The 26,680-nt window shown below is 44.3% G+C and overlaps 1 protein-coding gene across 1 annotated transcript; it reads left to right on the forward strand.

Annotated features, from left to right (window-relative positions):
* Positions 1–640: 640 nt before the first annotated feature.
* Positions 641–26,408, forward strand: SNAPC3 (small nuclear RNA activating complex polypeptide 3). Its single transcript, XM_080371880.1, has 9 exons — positions 641–1,161; positions 7,738–7,815; positions 9,086–9,170; positions 11,055–11,159; positions 11,686–11,835; positions 19,117–19,199; positions 20,501–20,665; positions 21,695–21,802; positions 23,474–26,408. Exons 1-9 carry the CDS (start codon positions 890–892, stop codon positions 23,619–23,621), a joined length of 1,194 nt encoding a protein of 397 aa, XP_080228006.1. The 5' UTR covers positions 641–889; the 3' UTR covers positions 23,622–26,408.
* Positions 26,409–26,680: the final 272 nt, after the last annotated feature.

Genomic DNA, 26,680 nt, shown 5'->3' on the forward strand with positions numbered 1-26,680 from the left:
GCACACCTTCTTTTTGAGTACTGTTTTCTTATTTAAAGAAGAGATAGGATATTTTGGCTTGAAGCAAGTGAGAAGGCTGTGGTTCAACTGGTATGTGCAACAGGTGTGTCAGGTTAGCTCAATCCAGAATTGCTTCTGCCTCTTTCTTAACAGGAGGTTGTGCTCACAGCAGCTTTGTCACGCTGCTCCAGTGGGGTGTTCCCAGGTGCTCTAGCACAAGAATATTTTGCAGCTGTCTGCTGTGGTGTTCTTTGTACATGCCATAAAAAAAAAATAATAATAATAAAAAAAATCACTCCTGGAGCAACAGGAGTACATCATTTATCCCAAACGGCTAGGAAGAAAGTCTGGGACGAACGGGTACATTTTTTAAAGCAATGTCATGACCAGTGCTAGTGAATAGTCACCCACCCGGGGAACCTGGTTTGTTGCGCTACTGAACACCCCCATGCTGCAAAAGAAAGGCTTGGCAAGCATGAGGCTTTCACTTTGGCAGGAGAAAGGGCATTTTTCCAGTGAAGCACGATGAAAGACTGTACTGCTGTAGTGCCACAGGCACCGTGCGTTTGTAACGACTGGAGATATATATATATATATTTTTATTATTATTTTTTTTTAAGGGACGCTAGCAGCCCCCCCCCGCCCGGGCTGGGGCCGGCACCGCCGGCAGGGCCCCTACCGCAGCACCCCGGAGCGGCGGGCTGCCCGCCCCCGCCCCCTCCGGCCACGCGGAGCGCCGGGCCGGCCGGCCAGGCCCTCGGCAGCTTCACTGCGGGCCCCGCCGCGGGAGGGCCCCGCCGCGCCCCGCAGAGGCACGGAGCTGAGGCGACCGTGACACGCTAATCGGTGGACTACAGGCCCCATAGGGCCGCGCGTGGGCCCGACGGCCATGGCGGCGGCCGGGCTGGTGGGGGCCGCGGCCCCTCATGAGGCGGCGGCTGCGGCGGCCGATTATGAGGCGGCGGCGGAGCCGGCGCCCGATTACGAGGCGGCGGAGCTGTACACCCGTGCCTTCCGCCTGGGGGCCTTTGGCCGCCGCTGGAGGCAGCGGCTGGGGCCGCCGGATCTCTCGCTAGCGGCGGCGGCAGAGTCGGACACGGCCGTGGCGGCGGAGCTGGGCTGCGCGGCGGAGACGGCGGCCGAGCTGCGGGCGGTGTGCAGGTGGCCGCGGGGCCGGCGCGGGCGGGGGGGGGCGGCGGGGCCCCGCTAGAGCCGGGCCTCCCGACGAGGCTGCGCGGCCGTGTGCGGGGGTCGCCGTCCGGCACGGCGGGGCCCGCGGGCGGGCCGACACCGCCGGCGCTGCGGGCGGGGCTGGCGGCCCGGTCCCAGCAGGAGGCTGCGGCCCCGCTGGGTGCCGGCGCGGGGGAGGCCGCCCGGGGCCGGGGCAGTGCGCGCTGCCGCCGGGGCGCCGCATGGGCACCCTGCGGGGAGGGGGGAGGCGCTGCAGCAAAACCGCGCGGAGCGGGGTTTTATCTCCCGGCTTAATATGCCCTGAGTCCGTAGAGCATCGTTCTCCTACACGGTGATGCTCCGCTGGCGGAAACTTTTATGTTGTGGCCTCGAGTTAATAAACCGTTCAGTGCTTAACAAGTTACTTAAGTAACTACTTAGCAACATACTGCTTGTTAGGTAAAACGTCGGGTATTGGCACGTGTATGTGGTTCTGGGGGGCCCCAGCTGCAGAATGAAAGGCGTTTCAGCAAGCAGGAAGGGGCAGGTATCTGCCTTAGCGCCATTCAGGCGAGTCCTAGTAGCTGGCAGTACATGCTAGCTCTTCAGCTTGGCCTAGGCCCTTACCCTCTGCCGACTTCTGCTAGGCCTCATTTCAGCCGGTAATTCCTACAGGAGGCGTCAGAGCGGAAGATTTGTCTGTAGCTCATCAGTAAGGAAGACGTGCCTTAGAACAAGAGTTCTGTTACTACCTGTATAGCTTTGTGCAAGTCCTGTCCTCCAGTCACTGTTTCCTCAAAGGCGCAGAAGTATTTACCAGCCATTTCAAAGGCCAGATGGAGATTGTTCACTTCCATGTACTGTATAGAATGAATGTAGTCTCAGAAGTGTTGTAGAAGGTGTGATTTGATAATGTAGCTAGAATTGCACTACAGATTAAGCTCTTCTTGATGGCTTTTCCTGTAGTGCCCTGCATGCAAGATGCATATGAAAAATGCAGGTCGTGAGCGTGGAGATGAGTATGTTGTGAACATGTCCTTCTAATGTTTTTAGAGTTATACCTCAAGTTATGGGGATAACATGACAGCAAAACCGACATTAGCAACATTACTTGAGATAAAGTTGTTAACTGGACAAAGTTAATTTGATAATTATTGTTTGTTTAAATTATTATGGTACCTCAGAGGTAGGAGTAAGAGGAAGGTAATTTGTCACTTTACTAAAAGGCAAGGAGCAAACAGAGAATAGGAATAGCAGCACAGGCACGTGGAGTTCACTGTTGGAGCCAAAATATACCTGTGTGAGTGTCATGTGTAATGGTGAGAGCTTAGTAAGCCATTCAGAAGTCAAGAGATTTAGGGACATTTTTAATCAGGAAGACATCAACACTTAGTGAATTGCATCTGGCCTTGCCAACGTAGAAATTTGCCAGGCATTCTTGCTTTTTCTAATGCTAGCTTAACTAAAAGAATGCTTTACTTCAGCTGTCGTAGTTCTGGTGAGGAGGATAATTTTTCATCATTACTAGGCTTAGTAAAAACAGAGGCTGATATTAGTATTAAAACCAGTTCATGTATTCTGGTGTGGCAGTAACTGTAAGAATTATTCTGTGAGCTTTCCCAGTGCAGATGTCGTCTCCGAGTGCTCCTGTGCTGTGGCTTGTTCTCTGCAGTGACCCTGTTGCTTGAGCCTGTTACAATTTTCACTTGAATTCCAAGCAGATTGTCTATGCTTTGTTGAATTTTCCCGTCATTCATTCTGGTTTTTCTTTTGTTCTGCTTTCTTTAATCTACGACTGGTACATTTTGTCTGCTGTGTGTGTTTGCCAGTGTTACATAGCAATGCTGTCTGTTTGCTGCTGAGTGTACTGTGTAAAGTGGTGCTGCGTAGTGAAAAAGTTAGGGAAGGAAAGAAAGGACAGGTAGTCTGTGCAGGGGGGACAGGGCACATGATCTGGGAGCTGCTTGTCGGCTTTCCAGGAGAATGAAGGTAAACCTACACATTCTGCTGTGACCTTTCCCCTGTGCGGGTTGGAAATCCCAATCCATAATCTCCATTTGCTTTTACATTAAATAATCCTAGCTTCTGGAATCTCTCCTTAACATTAGCCAACCTCAAATCACTACCTCTGATCACTTTCACTGTCTTGCTCTGAGCTGTTTGTATTCCTCCGGTGAGAAGAGATGAAGACACTGGACTACACCAAGATCTGTTCTATGGTTTGCTGGGGTCACGTTTATTATTAGCATAAATATAGTTTTCTAGGCACTGAAGTGAACACATCCTGGATGTAAACACAGATGTTTTCTGACTGTAAACTACTTGTAAGGGAACTTCTAGCAAATGAATGTTTTATTTGGGTAGAAGAGAGATGGGAAGATGTAGGTACTCCTGCTATATCTATTTTTAAAATAGTGGTGGGTTAAGAGAATCTTTCATAGACTCAGGGTGAAAATAACCATAGTTAAATCTTTCTTAGAATATAGTGACATAATGTATGTTTAAGTATTCTTGATGATTTAGAGTCTTCTGGTGAGGAGAAATGGTGTAATGTTTAAATGCTGTTTAACTCTTTTTGCATCTCAGTGTCTTGTGGTTGATTTTTTTTCTTCTATTTTCTTCGTGGAATGCATTCCTGTGAACTTAACACATGAAAAAAAGTATGGTCTTCACTTACTTGAGTTTAACTCAGTAAGAAGGCTTTGCATACCGCTCAAGTTGTCGTTACAGAGGTTGCTTGTGTTTTCATCAGACTTTAAACAGGTGTAAGATGGTGTCCTTAGTTGGGAGATTCCATCAGTAGTTTTCCAAGGGGTTGGCAAAGTAAAGTTTATTTTTTGTTCAAATTCCTTAACAGTCTGTGAACAAAGAGGTTTACCTTGGGATTCATTATTGGTGTTTGAGTGATTGAAGTGCTTGAACATTGGAAATGCGAAGTTATGTTACTCTGTTTTGCCTTCTGAGTGATTTGTTGTGGCGTGTGGGGCAGGCTAAGACTCAGATTGATGTGGATTTTAGGTAGGTCAGTGGAGGTGAGGCTACAGGTACCCGATTCCACTTCAGCCCTAATTCACCTTCTTGTTTTATTAGGAGGGGTAGTTGTAAATATCTCTAGGGACGTGTTATAAAGCTGCATTAAGCTAGCATTAACGTCTTAATGTATCAGTATTTAGTGTCTCATAGTATTAGTGTCTGAAAGGTGATGAAAGTACTGCCTTTAAAGTATATGCAATGTAAAGAGTAATATAAACACTCTACCTGCTTACTATGAAAATACCAGGCAAAATAATAAAGCATCTTCTGATTTCTAAAACTGAGAAAGCTCATTGTGCTGCCAGAATATTCTGAGAAAATTAAAGCCATGTGATTAAAGGCTTCACTAATAGTCTATTTCCATGTCCAAATTTCCACAGTCTTGCCTTTGGCCTTTTTATTTCTAGCCATTTTATTTTTCTAGGGACATGAATTTCATGTAACACTTGGCCTGCTTTTCTCAAGTGAGACGTTCAGCTGTTGTTCCTCATCACTGCTACAGTTCACTTCAGTGTCCATTAAAACAGTATGGCCAGGGTTTTCCCCTCTACCATAATTGAGTGCACTTGAGTTTGTTTGTCTTGTGTGCAGGGACTATTCTGTGTGGGCCCACGGTGAAATGCCATGCTTGTGGCTGTCAGGAGTGTGTTGGGTGTATGACACTGACTACTTAGCCTTAATTTCTGAAGGGTTTAGCATATACTTCCCATCGTAAAGCCAGGTTTCATCAGGACCATGGACCAAGGACCAAATGTTAGTGATGGGGCTTTTGTGGCTGCAGCGGATTTGCTCAGGAGGAGCTCCAGCATGGCTTGTGCAAAGGGCATACAGCAAAGCCTTTCAAGGCTTCAGTGCATGTGATACAATGACATATGTCATGAATTGTTAGACTGATGCAAAATACTGGAGAAGTGCTCTGTGTGTTAACATTCCTTTAGAAACTGAGGGTTTCTTACTTTCCAGGAGTGAGAAATGGCAGTAACTGGGCTCACAGTGGTCCACAGAACTGTCAGGGATTCAGTGGCAGTTTGTAGTAGCTGCCTTTCTGTCCTTGCAAGGAAAAAGAGGACACAGTTTACATGCCAGCTATTTCACATGGTGGCTGCTTGGAGCTGCTTTCTGGAGAACGTTGAGTTTTTTTCCTGCAGCAGGAGATTAGTGGGTATGGTGTAGATACCACAGTCAGAGATGCCAGGCCTAGAGCTGTACAGGAGGGAAGGAAAGCACAAATCTTATTGGTGAGTTCTGACATCGTCTGTATACACAGAAGGGAAATGGGAAACTCACATTTGATGCAGGTGGAACTTCACAATCCTGGGCAACAGGCTTTTTCAGATCCTGCAAATAATGTCTGTGGTGTTTAAAGAACAAAATACACAGCCACTTCTTTGAAATGGCAGGTCTTCAAGTGACTAGGGGCTTTTTAATGAATGGGATAACTGATTTGTGTGCAGGAAGACTTAGATAAATAGTCTGGTCATGCTGGTTGGGAAGTTGATTCCACAGAAGGGTCATTTGTGATTTGCTTTACCTGTCAGGGGTTGTATGTCACTTCATTAGGTGGGCTGTTCATAACACTAATCTATGCTGAATGGAGAACAGCCCCATCTAAAAGGCTAGTGCTTGCTCTGCATTCTCCAGAGTGCTATTCTCCTCCTTTAATGTTAGTTGGATAACTATTCCTCAGCAGTAGTTCAGTCTGCACTTGATACAGGACTTGCTCAGTTGTCCCTACAGGACTTGCTCAGTTGTCCCTGTCTCCACTTCCTTGAGTGGGGGTTGAAGGATAAGGTTGATTCTCTTTCCAAGAGGTTATAACTAGTTGGTGCATAGTTTGTTTTAAAATGGTGTTTCTGAAGGAATGCCCTTTTCTCAGTAATTCAAACCCACCAATTTTCAGTTTGAGATGAAACCTGTAGGACACAAAGGTTAATACTCTGTGTACTGCTGGATGGTAAGAAACTAACTAAACAGCAGCAAATTCAAATTATCTTTAATGAAAGGTTACTTTATTGAGGCATCATAACTAGGCCATCTACCCACAACCAAAATTTTTTCTCTGACTTTTGCGTATTGTCAGCTGATACCAGTTAATTCCAGGCTTCGATTTCTCAATGACTATATATTCCTATGCAGGTCCACCCTGAAGACTCATTACTGCAGTGTTAGTATTACCTAGCGTAGTGTTGTTAACATGGGGGACATTATAAGATTGTGGGGAACGTTATAATATTACAATGAAAAATAATATAATGAAATCATAAATTATATTGAGTATTGAGAATAAATTTTACAATCCAAAAATTTTCCCTGGACCTCACAAATGCTTTGGGTGTCCCATAAAGAGATGGGTTTGCACAAGAGTTTGGTGGGATTCCAACTGCACATGGATTTAGGTAATGGTATCAGCTGTGCCTTTATACAGTCTGCAGATGATAGAGACAAAAAAGATCAAGTCTGATTCAAAGTCTAAGATACTTCTCTGTTTTAAATAATACTTTTCAGACTATTTTTAAGTTGTATAAAATTATTTTGTGATTAATACGGAAGTATTACTGTGTTTGAGTCAGCGTTGTTCTATGTTTCTGAAAAGGTAATTGATACCATTATAGTGCCTAATCTGAAGCTTTCAGATGGATGATTTGGTCTGTTTGTGGAATGATGTAGGGTAACATTATGTTATAGAACTGTGGCAGGGGAACAGATATGGGATCCCACAAGTTTCATTTTTTTGTGGCATGTTTATGAGAAGTTCCATCCTCATTTATGTTATTAAAACTTAAAATTTGTATAATCAGTTGAAATTATTGCTGCAGCCAAAAGCAGTACCACTTTTCCTTTCCAGATCCTGCACTGATTTGTACTACAGCAAAAAAACTGTGGTTAGCTATACTTCGGATTCTGTGCAAACAAAAGAAGAGTGTGGGTGAAAGGATCTGAGGATGGAAAGAAGGATACAAGGAAGAGTGGATGTGTCACTTCTGGCAGAAGTGATGTCCTACTCCCACTGGAAGATATGGCATAAATTCATGCTTTAATACACCAATGACAGATCATGTAAATGTGGTGGCTTGCCCACGTTTGCACCTGCGGAGGGGTGTTGGCTTTACCATGCGGGTTGAGGTTGATGGTTCCTTTTGGTTGAATCTATTTTGCTATATATCATCAGAAAATCCAAGTAGGTGGATGAGATTTTAAAAAGTCATTTTTAGTTTATATAAAGTATCGAGACACATTTTGAATGGGGATAATTAAACCTCTCTAGGCAGCTATGCTTCATTAGGAAGAATGCAAAATAAAGATAAAATTTACCCTGTCTTTCTGAAAGCCAGATATAAAGTCCAGAACTCTTTGACTTCTGGTTCTTTATCTCATCAACCATACTGCCTTTTTACCCTGATTTAGGCTATACAGGCTCTGTCTTGTTTATTTGCTTTTTTCTCTTTGTTCCTTCTAAGCTTCATAGATTTTTTTGTTACAAAGTAAGCATGAAAAAATATGTAATAGGTTTTTTGTTTCTTTTAATTGTCCTAGCCTTGATATGTTACTGTCTTCTGATAAAGAAAAGGACCCAGATGTTATTCCTGAAGACAGCAGTCTGCTAACTCTTCGGTATGTTCGTTATATACTTCATAGTACCCTGATATGGGGTGGGGTGGAAAACAAGTGCAAAAGCATGGCTGGCTGATTGTTCCGTTTCAGGGCAATGGTGTGGTTTCTGAAGCAGAGTCCAGAAATACTCTTAAGGGCAGAAACACCAGCTTATGATAGGATAATTGGTATGAGCCTTCTGCTTGAATGTTACTTAGGATGTTTTTATTATGATATACAAAATATTCCATCTTTGTTATTGGAAGAACTTAGGATTTCTGGACCTAGGTACTTTTGAACTAGTGCCTGAATTTGAATTTGGAGCATGCAAGGAACTTCTCATAATCCTGCAGGAGGTTTCCCCAGAGCCTTGTGAAATAGATCTGTTTAGCTTTGCCTCTAGTAACCCACAGTCACATCGTAACAGTCAAAGTGTAAGTAGTGAAGTTGTAGCCAGATAACCTCTTTATCTAAACCCACTCTTTACAGAATTTGTTGATACTACTGATGCATTTCAGACACTGAGCAATGTATATTAAGTTTCTATCAGTTCGTGAACTTTGAACTCATACTTGACCAGTTCAGGCCTTCGCTGTACTTGAATTTCAGTTTACATATGTTTCAGTTTACTAATGTAAAGGAATGTGTTAACGACTGTGATCAGTGTTAAGTCTGATTGTTACTGAAAACCTTCAGGAAGGTCTAGAGGATAAATAGACTTGTCCTGAAGGTTAAAAGGATTTGGTGTTCATGCAGTAGTTAAATACATGTATTTTAGTAGATATTCTATGTATGATACTTTCTTCCACAAACGATACTGAAGTGTTTTTAGAACGGTATCTGTCATGGGGTTGAGAATATTTGTGGGCTCTTTCTTCTGGTTGCGTGAACATGAATTCGATTTCTCTGAAGTAGGAGGGATAATTGAAACAGCTTCCTTAAAGGTAGGAAAATGTACTTTCTAGGGGAGCCTCTTCAGACAACATTTTGCTGGTTTTTTTTTTCTTAAGTGTAAAACTAACCTGTAATTTGCACATAAGGGGAAGGAAAAACACTAACTGAAATCCACAAGCCAGCCTGTGTACTACTAGGAAGTAGTATGCTACTACTACTAGAAAGACCACACTTCTGCAGAAGTCAGGAGATAAGTATTGTAAGAGACATACTAAGACAGCCAGAAATCCTCCTCTTTGAAAGCTGCACTGTAGTAGCTTCTGTTGTTTAAAAATATACCTAGAGATTCTGCATGGAAGTTGTTGAATGAATTTTGTCCTGTGTTCCTGCCCCTTAGAATTAGAAAGAAGGCATTAGAGAGGAGAGAAGAAACAATTATTGTGGATCGGGCTTGCAGACAAGAAACTTTTACCTATGAGATGGTAAGTTCCCTGTCTTAAGTTCTCTGTCATCTCATAAGATCTCAAGACAGTTCTGCACAGCCAAAATCCAACTTCTTTTGCTTTTTTTCATCACTGTGAACCTCTGTACACTGTAAGTGTTTGCAGGTACAAATTTGCAGGTAATGATTAAGATTAAAAACATTTTATAGAAAGATAGGACAGGAACTCTTCTTACGGTCTGTTAGTACTGAATACAGTAAGGAGGAACACCAGCCCATTACCACTGTATGACTGTTTTTATTTGGTCGCTACTAAAGTGTTGTGTGTGTGTAATGAGCATCATGTGAAGTTATCATAAAGCCAGATAAAATGTTTTTGCTCGTGGAGTCCTGTATTGGAATCTAAGCTTTAATGTGTAAATGATTGTGAGCTAGTTTTTGTAGGGCTGAAGGAGGAAGACAGTAGGAGCATGGTGGGAGTAACTTCCTAATTCTGAGCTTTGTAACCCAAGTTCCTCAGCTATTCTGAGCTGTCAGGAGTGTAGTGATCAGCCCCTCAAACGCCATCTTGGAATTCCTTTAACTATGCTTAGTAGCTCTTTGGGTTTTTTTCTTTAAGATTTCTTCACAACCATTAAAGCCTTAAAAAGGGAAACTGAAGTTCTTAAATTTTGCATTGCTGGAATCCGTGACTTGAACAAGCAAGCCGTGAACTGTTGTAAAAGTCAGGGTTGAAGGTGTAGTAGGGAAGGAGCCTCACTTGTGACTACTGAACACTTTTTCTCCTTGAGGTTTCGTGATCTGTCACGAGCGATTGTGTTTCAACTCTCCAGAGGCCCAGGCGCATGGTGTAAACATCATGTATCAGCTGAGATGCAACAGCTGTGTTGGGCGTATCTGAGAAAATATTTGCAATAGAAATATTCATAAAGGGTTTTGATGAGTAGCGTTTTATTTCTATTTCTGAAAGAGCACGCACATGGTCAGTTATCACATCCTTTAAGCAAGCTGTGGTAATTGGTTTCTGTGTCAGAGCTGGTTGGGAGCACAGTGTCCTAGAACAGGATGAGAGCAATAAGAAATGTCAGTTTGGAACGTGTCGCATGAAGAAGAGAGATGCAAGGGGCAGATGACAAGTATCCCTGGACTGAAGTCTCACAGTAGTACACATTCTTGCTGTTAAATCTGAAGTATGCTTCAGGCTGGTTGAAAGTGTTTCTGCAGTCAGTGTTCTCTCTTGATTTGTTGAAAAGGGAGCAAACCAACTGCCACAGAGAAGTGCCCTCCTTCATTCTCACAGCTGGGCTATGCCTTAAACATAAAGTAGGATGGAAATGGGGAAATGCTTTCACTTCTTTCCTAAAACATAGTAGTGTGGCAAGGGCAGCACTCTATTTTGCGTTTGGATTCTGGAGAAATGGAGACCTCCAGCTATGTCAAGCTTCCCTAATAAGAGGAAGCATCACACTAATTTTTATTTTCATATGCTTCCTCTTATGCCTAGTATCTAGGTCAGCCTTTCTCAGGTTGAGGGTTGCAATCTCCCTTCACGTGTGAAAGCATTCAAAGAGCATTTCAAAGCATTAAGTGAAGGAAGTTGGTAGCAGTTAGGTTCCATGAGGGCAGAGCAGTGGCAAGCTTTAATTCCTTAATGCAGGGTGTCTCAGTAGCCACAGAGTAGCCAGTTATCTTGTAACTGCTGAAAGCACCTCAGCTTCTCCAGAGATGAGGAATGAAGAAGAATGCTTGAAATCAGTAATTACAGCAGGTTCTAATACTTCCATCTTCGACAAGGTAGGCTGCTGTCAGTTCAGAAGGCTACACAGTCAGAAGTGAGTTACAGTTAGAACAGCATTTCTCAGACTTTTGTCCCAGGGCTATGATATATAAGTGGTTGCCAATACATATTTTTTTTTCTTCCCAGGAATCACATGCAATTGGAAAGAGGCCAGACAATCCAACAGATCTAGTTGAGGAGGGAGAACTACTTTTAACTCTGAATGTCTTCTATCCTGTCATATTTCAAAAGGCTGGTACTAAATCTTCTAGGTTGTATACTGATGTCTCTTCCCTACTCAGGTAGTATGTTGCTTTCCCAGCAGTTAAAATCAGTGAGTCCACTGAGGAAGCATGGTAAACCCTTCAACTGTGGTAACTTTTTAAAGGATTTTCAGAATCTGCCTTTCATTCTGTTAGCGGTTTACAGAAGGAAATTTTTACAGTAATTATTCAGCAGTTAATTGATTTCACAGAAAGCTCAAAATCTGAAACTAAATACATAAAAACTAAAGTATTCTTTCTGGATTTGGGATGAATGTGCTTAGACTTTATATCTTTTGGGCACTTTCTAATGGGGATTGTAATTTTTGAGTTTATGAATTAAACTAATAAATGGCAGCCTTAGGAGAGGCTGAGGTAAGATGCTGTTAAAAATCTTGTACGGAGAGGGGGTGTGCTGTGTGCTGCCATTACTGACCTCAAGCTATCAACTGAAGAGCAGTACTGATGATAACAAGTGATTTTTAATTGAAGCTTATATGCCCTTTTCTTTGTAGCATAAACACCACAAACCCTATCAGACAGTCCTTGTACTGGGCAGCCAGAAGCTCACTGAGCTGAGAGACTCAATTTCCTGTGTCAGTGACCTTCAGATGGGTGGTGAGTTCAGCGCTCAGCCAGATCAAGCACCAGAGCACATCAGCAAGGTAAAATGTTCTATGTGGAAACCTCTACATGTGCAGGAGCTTTGAGAATATACAGGAGAGAGGGAGGCAGAGTTTTGCTCTGATGTTTTTCAGCAGTAAATTCAGCAGTAAATTGGTTCTGCCTGTGGGTGGCACTGCAAGTTAATACTTCCTGGTAGCACTACCAAGCTGATCTGTTTTGTTCCATGTCAAGAAAAACACCATTAATGCTACCGCTGGGATGTAGTAACACTGGTGGTGAGTTTTTGCATAGATGTACCCTGTGGACTAACTTGACTTTAAGCTATAGTCTAAGATACCAGAGGCAGTAGAAAACAATCTGCAGATCATCCCCCTTTGAACTTAGATGCTTTGGTGTTTGGAGTTGGGTGCTGATCAAAAGTAGGAATGAAGGTTATTCCCCTCTTGCCCAATTGCCAGGTGTGCTCTGGGGATATGCAAAAGGGGTCAATAAAGAGAAAGTACTTTAATTGAAAATACTAAAAATGCGTCTTTTCAATAATATATCACATATAATGGTTCAGGTTGGAAGGGACCTCTGGAGGTCATCTGGTCCAAACTCAAGCAAGGCCACCTACGGCCAGTTGTTCAGGACCATGTCCAGACAGCTCTTGGATATCTCCAAGGATGGAGATTCCACAGTTGTCTGGGGCAACTCTACCAGTGCTTGGTCACCCTTACAACGAAGTGTTTCCTGATGCTCAGAGGGAACCTCCTGTGTTTCAGTTTGTGCCTAATGCCTTTTGTCCTGTCACTGGGCACCAGGGAAAAGAACCTGGTGTTGTCCTTTTTGCGTCTTGCATAGAGGTATTTATATGTGTTAATAAGGTCCCCCCTGAACCTTCCTCTTCTCCAGCTGAACAGTCCCAGCTGTCTCAGCCTCTCCTCATAGGAGAGATGCTCCAGTCCCTTCATCTTCATGGCTGTTATGGGACTCTCTCCAGTATGTCCATGTCTCTTACTGAGAGCCTCAGAACTGGACAGAGGACTCCAGGTGTGGCCTCACTAGCTGAGTAGAAGGAAAGGATCACCTCCCTCAACCTGCTGACAATACTTTGTCTAATGCAGCACAGAATCCTGTTTGTTGTCTTTGCTGCAAGGGCACGTTGCTGGCTCACAGTCAATTTGGTTTCTATCAGGACCCCTAGGTCCTTTTCTGCCAAGTTCCTTTCCAGCTTAGGGGCCCCCAGTACCAAACAGTGCATGGGTTGTTCCTCCTCATGTGCAGGACCTTGCACTTCTTGCTGAAATTCATGAAGTTGGCCCATTTCTCCAGCCTGTCGAGGTCCCCCTGGGTGGCAGCATGGTATATCAACCACACCTCCCAGTTTTGTGTCAGCAGCAAATTTTCTGAGGGTGTGCTCTGCCCCCATCATCCAGATCATTAATGAAGATGTTAAACAGAATTGGACCTGGTGCTGGCCTCTCAAGTACTCCACTAGTTACTGCCTTCCAACTAGACTTTGTTCCACTGTTTATTACCCTTGGGACCCAGCTGTTCCGCCAACCTTATGTATTAATAATATAATATATTATCAATATAATAGGCATCAAATAATATACGACATACAAGCTGAGAGAAACCAGAGGATTTCACATACTTGTATACACAATAGTGAAGAGGTAATACATTCTTGTTTAAGGAGACTGAAATACATCCCAGATACTAGTTTTTCATTTACGTAAAGTAAATGGAAGAGTCTTTCTGCCACTACCTAGTAAAGCACTAGCTGGTTAGTTCTGAGACCAGACAGTTCTGAAACTCTCCTCCTGGGGATGCAGAAGAGTCATGTGAGGCTGTCATGGCCTCAGCAGGGTTGGATTTAAGTTTCCTCACCTCAGTAATTTCCCCAAAGTAAAGTGCATGCCACCATGCCTGGCCTCCCAGCAGGAGCTGTTAATGAGTGGTGTGCATTCATTCAATTTACTTGTTTTCCTCAAGCATGATTGTTAATTTACAGTTTGCACTGAAGTATAGGCTCAGTATGTGGTAAGTCTTCACAATAAAATTTGCAAGTTGCTTCAGAAACCAGGTAATGAACCATTGGTGGGGAAGAATTTTCTTCCTTTCAGTCTAGGAAGTGGCACCATGACCTGCCAAAAGTATGTTACCTTTTCCAAATAGAGAAAATTACTTCTGTTTATTTTAGGGATATTAAAGAGACTGATACAAATAAGAATGGTGCTCTGAGAGTCTGCAGGAAAGAGGCTGTGTAAGTAAGTTAGGTGTTGATGTCAGCTTCTGCTTCTCTTGAATTACCACTTGAGTACACAGGCTGAGCACAAGGATCAAGTTGCTGCTCTCATCGGTTAAGTAAACAAGTGCAGCTTGTCAGCTGGTACGGACAGAGTTAGAGAGACTTTCTGGATTTTATTGGCATAGATAGGCCTAACTTCTCTTTCATTCCTGCTCCTTTTGAGTTTTGTGATTTTATTTTTTGCTTTTTCTTCATTGGGCAATGATTAAAGGGATGAAATTTAACAAGTCCAAACGCTGGACTCTTCATCTAGGGTGGAGTAATGCCAGGCACAAGCACAGGCTGGGAGAGGAGCGGCTGGAGAGCAGCCCTGCAGAAAGGGGACCGGGGGTGCTGGTGGGCATTAAGCTCACTTGGGTCAGCAGCATGCCCTGGCAGCCAGGAGGGCAAACCGTGTCCTGGGGGGCACCAAACACGCCGTAACCAGCCGGTCAGAAGAGGGGATTATCCCGCTGCATTCAGCGCTGGTGCAGCCTGACCTTGGGTACTGTGTGCAGTTCTGGGCCCCACAATTCAAGACTGATGTGAAGGTACCCGAATGCATCCAGAGGAGAGCAACAAAGCTGATGACAGGGCCGGAAGGCATGTCCTATAAGTAATGGCTGAGAACTGTGTCATTTTCTGGTTTAGAGGAAAGGAGTCTGAGGGGTAATCTCATTGCTCTCTACAGCTTCCTAAAAGGGTAAAGTGGAGAGGGAGGTGCTGGTCTCTTCTCCCTGGGATCCAGAGATAGGATGTGTAGGAATGGTTCAAAGCCGTGATGGGGAGGTTTAGACTGGACATTATGAAACATACCTTTACTGAGAGGGTTGTCAAATCATGAAACAGGCTTCCTAGGGAGGTAGTCAGTGCCCCACAGCTGTCAGTGTTTAAGAGGCATTTGGACAATGCCCTTAATAACATACTTCAACTTTTGGTCAGCCCTGAGTTGGTCAGGCAGTTGGACTTAGTGATCGTTATAGGTCCCATCCAACTGAAATACTCTGTTCTGTTCTATTATGTGCCTTGTTTGGTTTGGTTTGTTAACAAACCCCTTAGTAAAACCAGCATCAGGGGGATGTTTGAGAGAACTGGGCAATATTGAGGTATTTCCTCATATATGGATACTTTTAACAAGGATCCTGGATACTTCATGTGGTTACTGCTAGTGGTAGGGTTCCCTGGAAAAATGTAATAGGGCATCCCTCCTTGCAAAGTGAAGCCTAATGCAGAGTCCGGGAGGAAGGAATGTCTGAGTCATACCTCTGGCCAACACTAGTCAAACTCCCAAGAAGTTTTTAACAGTGGCTCTCTTCTGTTCACTATGACAAACAGCTGTTTTCTGAAGTTTGGAGCAGCTTTAAAGGACTAGCTAACTCAGAACTGCTGTGACCCACAGAAATTCCTAGGGAGGTGTCAGAGCATGGCAGTACTTAACGTTTTGTGGTTGGAGAGCCAGGGATGGTGGCAATAACAGAGCCAAAACAAACTGTCTGAATGTAAAACACATTCCTACTGCTGTGCCTTTGTGCAGGTCACCTGCAGTCATGGATTCCATCTCTGGCCCCAGTGTCTGTGTTTCCCATCTTTTGACATGTTGGAGTTAATAGCTTAAAGAGACCTCTGGCCACAAATGAGCATTCATTCTCTGTTAATAAAGACATATGAGACTGGTCTGGGGATCCAGAGTGCCTAGTTGTCCATGGTTTTGCCGTTTGATTCTTATTTAGTCTGCTTATGCCTCCGCAGCCAGCCTGTAAAGTAATTCCTGTTCACTTCTTGCCTTCTACTTGTTCTTTTCCATTGTAAGCTCTTGCAGGTCATAGGCTGCTTCGCAACAGACATGTAAAAAGTTCATCAGGATTCTGTGACTTAATGAGCAAGTTACAGAATTGGAGTGAGCTGGTCACCATGTTAATCATGGAAAGCGACTGCAGTTACTTAATTTGTGCAATGATGCCTGTGTTCTTGTTCTCTGTTTTTGTAGAAATTTGTAACTGCTATAATGGGTGTAGAAATAAGAACACTAAAATAAGCTGTAATGGCTTGAGCACAGTATCAGCAGAGCAGTTGCCTAGCTGGCAGTCATATAAACCTTGTTGTCACATCAGCATCTAAAACCAGTGCAAAGCTTTTCTTAGAAATCTGTACAGTGACATCTCTTAAGCACTTTAGATTTCTAAATTATATCGTATTATATTATTATAATATAAAAATATAAATATAAAAAATACAAAATCAGTATATTACATTATCCTGACCCAGCTGGTGAGTGAGCCAGCCAGGGGAAATGCCTTGCTGGACCTGCTGTTTATGAACAGGGAAGGACTGGTGGGTGACATAGGGGTGGGAGGATATCTTGGGCATAGCAGTTGCAAGATAAGAGTTTTCAGTTCTCAAAGTAGTGATGAGGGGGTCAGCAGAGTCACTGTCTTGGACTTCCAAACAGCCAACTTTAGCCTGTTTAAGAGCCTGGTTGACAAGGTCCCTTGAGATACAGTCCTGAAGGGCCAGGAAGGCTGGACATTCTTCAAGAAGGAAATCTTAAAGACACCAGGAGTGGGCTGTCTCCATGTGCCAAAAGGTGAGCCAGTGTGGAAGAAGACCTGCCTGGCTGAACAGTGAGCTTTGGCTGGAACTCGGGGTGGGGATGGGGCGGGAAAGGAGAGTTTACCACCTTTGGAAGAAGGGGCAGGCAACTCTGGAGAACTATAAGGATGTTGTGAGGTTATACAGGGCAAAGATTAGAGATCCGAAAGCCCAGCTAGAACTCAGGCTGGCCACAGCTGTAAAAGATTAAAAAAAATGTTTCTGCAAATATATTGGAAACAAAAGGAGAGCAGAGGTCTATCTGCATCCTTATTAGATGTTGAGGGGGAACATTGCAAGGAAGGACAAGGTGTACTTAATGCTTTCTTTGCCTCGGTCTTTAATAGTAAGACCAGTTACCCTCTGAGTACTCAGCCCTTGAGCTGGAAGATGAAGATGAGAAGCAGAATGAAGTCCCCATGGTCCAGGAGAGAACAGTTAGTGACCTGCTGCTGCACTTAGACACACACAAGTCTATGGTGCCAGATGGGGTCCACCTGAGGGTACTGAGGGAGCCGGTGGGGGAGCTCACCAGAACACTCTCCATCAGTTATCAACAGTCCTGGCTAACCGGGGTGGCCCCAGAAGACTGGGGGACAGCCAGTGTGACACCCATCTACAAGAAGGATGGATCTGGGGACCTGCAGGTCTGTCAGTGTGACCTCAGTGCAGGAGAAGGTTATGGAGCAGGTCATCCTGAGCGCCGTCACACAGCACGTGCGGGACAACAGGGGGATCAGGCCCAGCCAGCATGGGTTTATGAAAGGCAGGTCCTGCCTGACAAACTTGATCTCTTCCTATAACAAGATGACCCACCTAGTGGATGAGGGAAAGGCTGTGGGTGTTGCCTACCTGGACCTTGGTAAAGCCTTTGACACTGCCTCCCATGACATTTTCCTGGCTGCTCATGGCTGGGATGGGTGTGCTCTGTGCTGGGTTGAAAGCTGGCTGGATAGCCTAGTCCAAAGACGGTGGTGAATGGTATGACATCCAGCTGGCAGCTGGTCACAGATGGTGTTCACTAGGGCTCAGTATTGGGGCCAGTCCTGTTTAATGTCTTCGTCAGTGATCTGGATGGGGGGACTGAGTGCACCCTCAGTAAGTTTGCAGATGACACCAGTTTAGGGGGGAGTGTTGCTGTCCTTGAGGGCAGTCAGGCTGTGCAGAGGGACCTGGGCAGGCTGGAGCGATGGGCCGAGGCCATTCCTGTGAGGTTCAACAGGGCTCAGTGCCGGGTCCTGCCCTTGGGTCACAGCAGCCCCACACAGCGCTACAGGCTGGGGCAGAGCGGCTGGAAAGGGCCTGGTGGGAAAGGGCCTGGGGGTGCTGGTCCACAGCCGGCTGGGCGTGAGCCAGCAGTGTGCCCAGGTGGCCAAGGCGGCCAGCAGCACCCTGGCTGGTACCAGACACGGTGTGGCCAGCAGGGCCAGGGCAGCGATGGTCCCCCTGTACTGGGCACTGGTGAGGCCGCACCTCGAACGCTGTGTTCAGGTTTGGGCCCCTCACTGCAAGAGGGACACGGAGGTGCTGGAGCATGGCCAGAGAGGGCAATGGAGCTGGGGAAGGGTCTGGAGCACAAGTCCTATGAGGAGCAGCTGAGGGAGCTGGGGTTGTTTAGTCAGGAGTGGAGGAGAGTTAGGGAGAAATTTACTGTTCTCTACAGCCACCTGAAAGGAGGTTGTAAGCAAGTGGGGACAGGTCTGTTCTCCAACATAACAATGGCAGGGCAAGAGGGAAAAGCCTCAAGTCAGGCTGGGGAGGTTTAGATGGATCTTCGGAACAGTTACTTCACTAAAAGAGTGGTTGTTACTGCACAAGCAACAAGGCTTTTACCATCACATACCAGGTTAACCTCAGTAGGTAGTTACCACACCTTGCCCCAGCACAGTCACCAATCCCCCACAAGGTTTCAACAGTTCATTTACTGTTTGTGCTGTTTCTTCATCCTCTTCAGGCCAGTCCACCCTGCTTCTTGACTCTGCTGCATGCTTCTCTCTCCTCCATCCAGGGCACACTCTCTCCTCCCTCTGCTTCTCCCAGGTCTCTCATCATTGGCCACCCTTCACACAGTCCTTAGAGCTGTTTAACTGCTTCACAGGAACCAGCCACAGCTGCATGTTATCCACCTCAGCCAACCCACCACCCCTGAAGCAAGCCTGTAGCTGTATATTATCAATGTTAATTAACCTGCCTTCATTCCTCTGTAATTCCTCTACAAGTGGTCAAGCACTGGAACAGGGAGGTGGTGGAATCACCATCCCTGGAGGTGTTTAAAAAACACATAGATAGCAACATGGTTTAGTGGTGGACTTAGCAGTCCTGGGTCAGTGGCTGGACTTGTAATCTTAAAGGTCGTTTCCAACCTAAGTGATAGTATGATTTTGTGGATTTTGACATGTTCTTTTGTTTAATCTCTCATAACACTAATGCAGACTTATCTCTTTCTCTCTCTCAGGATCTCTACAAATCTGCTTTCTTTTATTTTGAAGGCATCTTTTATAATGATAGAAGATACCCAGAGTGCAGAGATCTGAGCAGGTATAGTATTTGTAGATGTTGACTAAGGAAAACCTTAAGGGACAGGAAACTTATTTAATTTTGTTCATGATTTCTGGTGTTTTGAAGACTGGAACATCTAGTGTATGAAGCTGGAATGGACTTTTTTTACTATCTTTTCATGTGGAATTGATTCTTACATAGAGGTTTAACTTTACTTGCTTTGCTTTTTCCTTCCATTCACTTCCTTTCTGAAAAGAGGATGAATGCATTTTTTCCCCACAAATTTTGTTTTGCTTGTTGGGATGGGATTGCTGTGGAAAGTGCAAGGTGCCAGTCTGTACTGTTTTTTTAAGTGCCCTCCCTAGTTGTGATGACCACCAGAAAACTTGCCTGTGAGGTAGAAGATGGGTCAGAAAGACAAGCTCAGCTGTGTAGAAGTAAGATTTCTGCTCAGTCTTGAAAACAAGCTAAATGCCTTCATGGTAAAGTCAACAAGGGGACTGTGTGACTGTTGTGAGAAGAAATCTGAGATGACATTGCCAAGAGTCTGTGGGATCTCTTGTTTGGATCTATAGCTCACACTGGTTGAGCACAGGTTGTGTCCACTTAAACTATACGTAGTGGTTTATTTTAAGGAAGTATGGGCTTGCTGACACACTAGTGAGATTTAGGAGATCAAGATGTTAAAATGGATGGAAGAGCTGTGAGTTTGGAATCTGTTCTTGATATGCTAGACTTAAGTGTGACTTCAGAGAAATTATTTTGCCACTTCTCTTTCTGTCCATGAGCAGCAGTGGCCTTCATGGAAGGGTTTGTGATAACATACATAGTTTATAGAAGTGAAGTATGTAGGAATATGCTGAAAAGCCAAGAAAAAATTGCAGCAGTGGCCGGTGCCCTTCGAGTGCTAAATTTTGGAAATGTAACTATGCAGATGGCAGCTTTGTGTTTCTCCTTGGCAAAACCAAAAAAAGCTTTATAATAGAGTTATTGACCAAGGGAGCAAAAATGACCTGCTGGTAACTTTAATTATTGGAATGCTTGAGAACTGTTGCGCTTGCAAACCAGACCTGGATGGGTGTCATCAGGAGCTTACACTCTCAGGAAGGTGCCGGGTGGGGATTTAAAGATGGCTGTTCCACAAGAACAGTGCACAGTTCTGTGGGGCAGTGGTATTGCTGTAAAATTACCTTAAATTATTACAAAATGTTGCGAGGTGTTTTGATTTCCATCTTTTTAACTGTGTCCCAGTGAAGAGTTTTGCATGTTCCCCAAGGCCTTCCTTTTCACTGCATTCACAGTTTATAGCATTGCTATGCTGAATACCTTTCTGTTTTCAGGACAGTTATTGAGTGGTCAGAATCTCATGACAGAGGCTATGGAAGTCTTCAGTCTGTTAAAATGGAGGACTACACATTTAATGATTTGTCCCTCAAAATTGGCTTTCCATACCTTTTCTGCCATCAAGGGAACTGTGAGCACATCATTATTGTCACAGATATAAGGTAGGTTACTGCTCTTTGGTAGTCCTTAGGCAGTTGAATGCAAGCCTTCTGTGGACAAACTTCAGACATTAAATGCTGAGTATTTGTTAGACTAACTTTAAGATTATTCTGCAGCCTTCTGCAGGTTTATTTAAGACTTCATTCCATACATGTGACTACTTCTGCAAGGAAGAAAATAATCTCCGGTACTTTTTTTTATAAGTTGTCTGCATAAAAAGATTGTTTTCTAACTAGCATGGCGTGACTATGGTATGGGAGGAATGGCACCCACAGTGAAAAGCACTTTCTGTGCAGAGCCAGTGTGTGGCAGATGAACGTGCTGGTTCCGGAGCACCAGGGAGCAGAATGTTGTTAACGGCTCTGGCTGGAGTCAGCTGGACTTGTTAGTTTAGACTTGATGCCGAGGGGAAGGAACTGAAAAGAGAACAGAGAAGTGGAAATAGTGGGCTGAGGTGGATAGGCAAGGGAGAGAAGGAGGAGCTGATAAAGGTGGCAACCCCATCAACAGAACTGCTGTGTCCTCTGCTCAGTGCATAGCAGGTAGAGAGAGCACTCCTCTGATTGTCTGTAGTGGGTGACAGATAATTTTTGGTTTCCAGAAGCCTAATGTATCTAAGCATTGTCAATAAATGATACCTCCCAAGAGGAACACAACCCAAAGAAGGGCATAGATGTTGCAAGTAAATGATCTTGGGATTACGAACCTCTGAACATTCACCTGGTGACGATTTTGCCTGTTGGTTAGTCTATATAAGAGATAAAACCTTTGAAAATACCATCTAAAATAGATGAAGACTTCTGAGTTACTGCACAAACTGAATTTACTGCTGACCATAAAATCCAGAGATGGTGCAGCTAGCAGTCTATCCCGAGGTCTTCATCTGTGTTAAAATGCTAAGCAGAAATCTAGTCATAGTTTACACAGGAATGTAAATTATGCCTTATCTTCAATGTCCATGCTTATATCCAGACAAATTCCGACACTGCTGAGTCTTTATTGTATTTTATGCATTATTTATTTCCCTCAAGGCTCATTCATCATGATGACTGCCTGGACAGGAACCTCTATCCCTTGCTGATGAAGAAACACTGGTTATGTACCAGAAAATGCTTTGTGTGCAAAATGTATACAGCCAGGTAAGCTACCTTCTCATTCCTCTTAAATGAGTCTTTCTAGGTGCTGCTACTAACTTGAAAAAAATAATTAAAAATCAAAGCTCTGTATATATTTGATAAGATGTGTGATTAATCTTCATGCAAGTATTTTGAAATCTTACTCCTCAAGCAGCTGTCCACTCTCTACCCAGGAAAAGGCCTCCTGCAGGTAGCAGTCATTTGGAGATGATGATTCAGGTCGATCAAAAGAAATGATGAAGTGGCTAATTATTTGACTCACAGAGCTTTCATTAAATCTAGCATCTGGGTAAAGGGAAGCATGGATCTGTCCAACTTGAGTATGGTAAATTCTAGGTATTTTTTCAGAAAGGCATATAGCATTGCCCACAGGTAAACCCCTAACCCTCTACCTGAAAACCCTGCTGTGCAGCTGTACTTGAAGGAACTTTTTTGTGATGCACAGATTTTCTGCAATTAAGAGAGTAGAATGTGAATTTGGTGCTCTTTATCTGCTTTAGTGCTGTTTACTTAGACATGATAAAGCTTTTCAATAGACACAGTAGAAATTTCTCTACAGGATTTCTACAGACTAGGCTAGGCTCTCTGATTTTATAGGTCTGAATGATGTATTTACAAAAATACCCACTGCTCCTTTTTTCCCCCCAGAGCAGCTTACAGTCTCAGCCTCAGTTTGACACAGCAGCTGTGTCCTTGTTATCTTGCTTGTTTGGCCTCAGACTTCCCTGGAATCAGGCAAGGAGCCAATTCCGCTTGTGATGGGAGCCCATCCTAGTGTTCCTAGCAGAGCCCCTAGGATGCCTTCACAAGCAGCTATAATCTGTGAGGCATTTGGCCATAAGGGGAGGTGGAGCCAAAGGGTCAATATGGAGGAAAGATGGGATGGGGAGGGCATTACCAGAGGTGATGTAAATGCATTAAATTAAAACCAGGATAAAGCACTAAGCTGAAGTGGGGAGATGCTAAACCATGGGTGGCAGAGCTGCTTTGGCTGGCTGTCCTGCGTATTTTAATCTGTGCAGATAGCATCTAATCACTAGAGGCCTTGAGCTGTCGTGGCCGCTGAGTGCTACCATAAATTAATTGCTCGGTGGCATGGCAGGCCCTCCTTGTACTGGCACCTGTGTTCATGTTAACTCCAGTGCTTGCTGGAGTATGCAGCAATCTTCTCCTTGTCTTGTCTGCATCATCCAGATGCTTCTTTTGGAATCGTAAATGGATTTGTTACTACTCAAGAGTAGTTTGGGTCAAGTCATGTGTCTGCTCTGTATCACGGTTTCTTGCCTTAAGGGAAAACAGATTTTTTCTTTCATTACTTAAATGGTCATAGGGTGGACAAAAGATTCTTGTTAATTTTGGGGTGGGTTGGGTGGGTTTTTTTGGTTATGCAGTGTACCAGCTACCGCAGGTTAGAGGAGTTCCTCAGGAAATGCTGCTGTAGCAGTGTAAGGTAACAGCTGGGATTGGCACTGAGTGGGTGTGAGTTTGGAAAAAAAGCTGTATGCCTGGGGTGGGAAATAGACAATATAGGCAGTACCTGGTCAATATAACATTAATTATTGACGTTTGTCGCTGCCATCCCCAACTCCAGGTAAAACGTTGAGATGTTTGTCACAAGTGAGATTCGCAAGTGTTCGACTCACATAGAAAATACTTGTATTTTGTAACCTGCAGGTGGGTAACCAACAAAGACAGTCTGGCACCAGAGGATCCTTGTTTCTTCTGTGATGTTTGTTTTCGGATGCTCCATTATGATGTGGAAGGCAATAAACTGGGGGAGTTTCTTGCGTATCCTTATGTCGATCCTGGGATTTTCAGCTGAAACTGACGTGAGCTAGTGTGGTGGGCTGGATGCCAGGTGCCCACCAAGCTGCTCTGTCACTCCTGTCTGCAAAACAACAGGGTAGAAAATAAGATGGAAAAAAATAAACTCGTGGGCCAAGGTAAAGGCAGTTTAATGAAGCAATAGCAAAAGGTGTGTCTGCAGAAGGAAAACAGACGATGTTACTGTCTAATTCCCATCAGCAGGTGATGTTCAGCCACTTCCCAGGAAGCGGGGCTTCAGCGGGCGTAGCAGTTGCTCCAGAAGACAAATGTCATAAATAACGAATGTCCCCCTTCCTCCTCCTTTCCCTTAGCTTTCATACCTGAGCAGACGGCATGTGGTATGGAATATCCCACGGGCCACTTGGGCTCAGCTGTCCTGCCTATGTCCCCTCCCAAGACCTTGCCCACCCCCAGCCCACTGGTGTGTGTTGGGGGAAGGTTGGAGAGGCAGCCTTGGTGCTGTGTGAGTGCTGCTCAGCACTAGCCAAAGCACTGGGTGTTACCACCACCTTTCCAGCTACCAATACAAGCACGGTGCTGTGAGGGCTGCCGTGGGGCTCAGCCAGACCCAGTACAGCCAGAATTAATTCAATGAGCTACATTGGTGAATCAGTTACTCTGGCTGTTCAAACCACCAGACAGCTTGAGTTTTGAGCGTACTGCTGGGGTTTGTGTTAGGCTTTTAATTCTCTCCCGTTAGGTCAAAGGAGCTCTTTGCACTTGAAGTCTTGCTGGCGTGCTTTTCTGAGTAAGTATGGTTTTAAGAGATAAGTTAGCATGGAAAAATACTCTCAGACATCTACTTGATTTTAATCAGTTACATCTTTTTTTTTTTAATGCACTGACAAAAATACAGTAGTTTGGAGACTATGGACTCTAAAAATATGGATGTTTAAAGACATAATACCTTGCAAAAGCATCCCTGGTCTTAAGAATTTGTGTGCATCTAAGTCTCTGTTAACCTTGAAGGATGAAAACAAAGTGTTTGGACATCTTACCTTGAAAACTCTGGCAGGTTGTCATCTCTGAACAAGGGTGGATAGCACTGCATTTGTGGGGAGCAGAGCGTTTTCTGAGAGAAGCTCAGAATCCTTGTTAACTTTTAAGGTCTTTCCTGCAAACAGGGCATGCTTGCATCTGTAAGCCACTGCTGTCCTTGTGTTCTGAAGACTGATCCTGTGAAGAATAAACTACGTTTTGCTGATTACGGAATTGTAGCCTGCCTTTCAAACAGCTGTTAACTGTTCACAGTGTGTGCAGTTTTAACTGTTCATAAAGTAGAGTTCATTGTGCATTTCTTTTTTTCAGTATCATTCTGTTGTTGTAAATATTGTTGGGTTTTATTAAAATGTGACCGATTTGTACTTGCTAGTCTTGATGTTAAGTTGAAACTCTGCTTGCCAAGACAGAACATACTTATCTAGTGCCTTGCTTTTTAAAGTAATCTCCAATTCAGAGGATTTTAGTGGGCATAATTGCTGTTAAGTAAAGCTATTAGCACTAACTGCTTTCTTTTTGAAAGCTTCAGCTAGTTCTCAAAAAAAGTCTCATTCTGGTTGGTGAAAGAGACAACCAGCTCTGATAACCTCTACACAGAAACGTACTTGACAAATTACATTGTATTCAGGTCCTGTGGCCACAGATTGTGTAAGCGCTCACTTGATTATCTGAGATGTCTTGAAACAAAAGTGTCTTAAGCATTTGCAGGACTTTATGCATCACTCTCATATCTGACTGCTTTCCAGTGGTGTGTTAGCTCAGCCAGCTGTTGGCCAGTGTACTTTGGTAACAGGGTAGTGAACCAAGCACTTGTAGCAGCAGGTGGTGGTAGTTCTCTTACCCTTCAGGAATCTGCGGAAGAGGGAGCGCCCTTCCTGCCACAACGGTTGCCAGCTAAACTGCTAGGGCTGGACTGCTTTGTGGTGCTGTAGCAGCTGCTTTAAATACCCCACGTGGAAAAATTACTGAAGTTGTATTATAATATTAAGGACATTTTAGGGTAAAACTGCAGCTGCTACTTCCAGGGTGGAATATAGTTGGTATGCACAGGATCTACTCGCCAGTAGTTCCCCAGGCAACACAACTTGCAACCTTAGGACATGCCAAGAGAAGGTGAAGGGCAGCGGGGGGGAAGGAGCAGAGTGGAGACACTGCGACCAGACCCTGTTGTGCTCCCTGCAGGAAGGGGAGCCTGGTGGTACCATGTACTGATAAACTGCGTAGTAGCTGTCTAACAAGGAAGATAAGGGAAGGTACCGGCTGCTGAGCCAGCAGCTGCAGTGAGCCAGCAACTGTGGCGAAATTGCTTTCTTTGGATGAACTTTGCTTGTTATAATTTCATTGTAATACCAAAGCACACCTCCATCTCAAAGCTGCCTGCCTCCAAGGTACAACCACCCCTTAATCAACTGTGCCTTTAAAGGTAAAGCAAGGTAAGTTTGCACCCATCAGTAACAAAAGTCTGTATGACTGGAGTCACTCAAGCTCCACCTGGAATTCAAGAAGTACTATAAAAGTAAGTTAGGAAGGGGAGAAGTTAGGGAAGACTCCATTGTAACTCTTGGTGTTGGTGGATGGGCTGAACCCATCTTCCCCATAAGGACACCTGTCGGGTAAGAACTGTACTCCGCACATTTAATGATGAACTCCAGTTGGCTTTTATTAGTGATTAGATTTTGTGTGTATACTACTTCACACTTGTTCTTGCAGTCAGTGTACTATCAATGGCAATCTGGAACCTTAAATCTGTCATGGATTTTGTATAATAAAAAATTCTCAACTGGGGTGCCTTCTGTGTACATTTCTGGAAGCCTGAATAATTGATTTGACTAGCGAATCCATCAGCGCACATCCCTGCACAGGGCGGGTGAATCACCCTCCGATGCAGTGTGCTGCCCAGGAAAGTCCCTGTGGTGAGCTCTGACAGGCTGGTTGATGCAAGGGTCTCATCTTTCCTGGGATGTTGACAGACTCGTTGAACTTAAAGCACTGGGGGGGTAAACACATACACCCATACATACACACACACACCCCCCCCGTAGTGTGACACCCTGC

Source organism: Falco punctatus, assembly GCF_963210335.1.
Source record: "Falco punctatus genome assembly, chromosome: Z".
NCBI lineage: Eukaryota > Metazoa > Chordata > Aves > Falconiformes > Falconidae > Falco > Falco punctatus.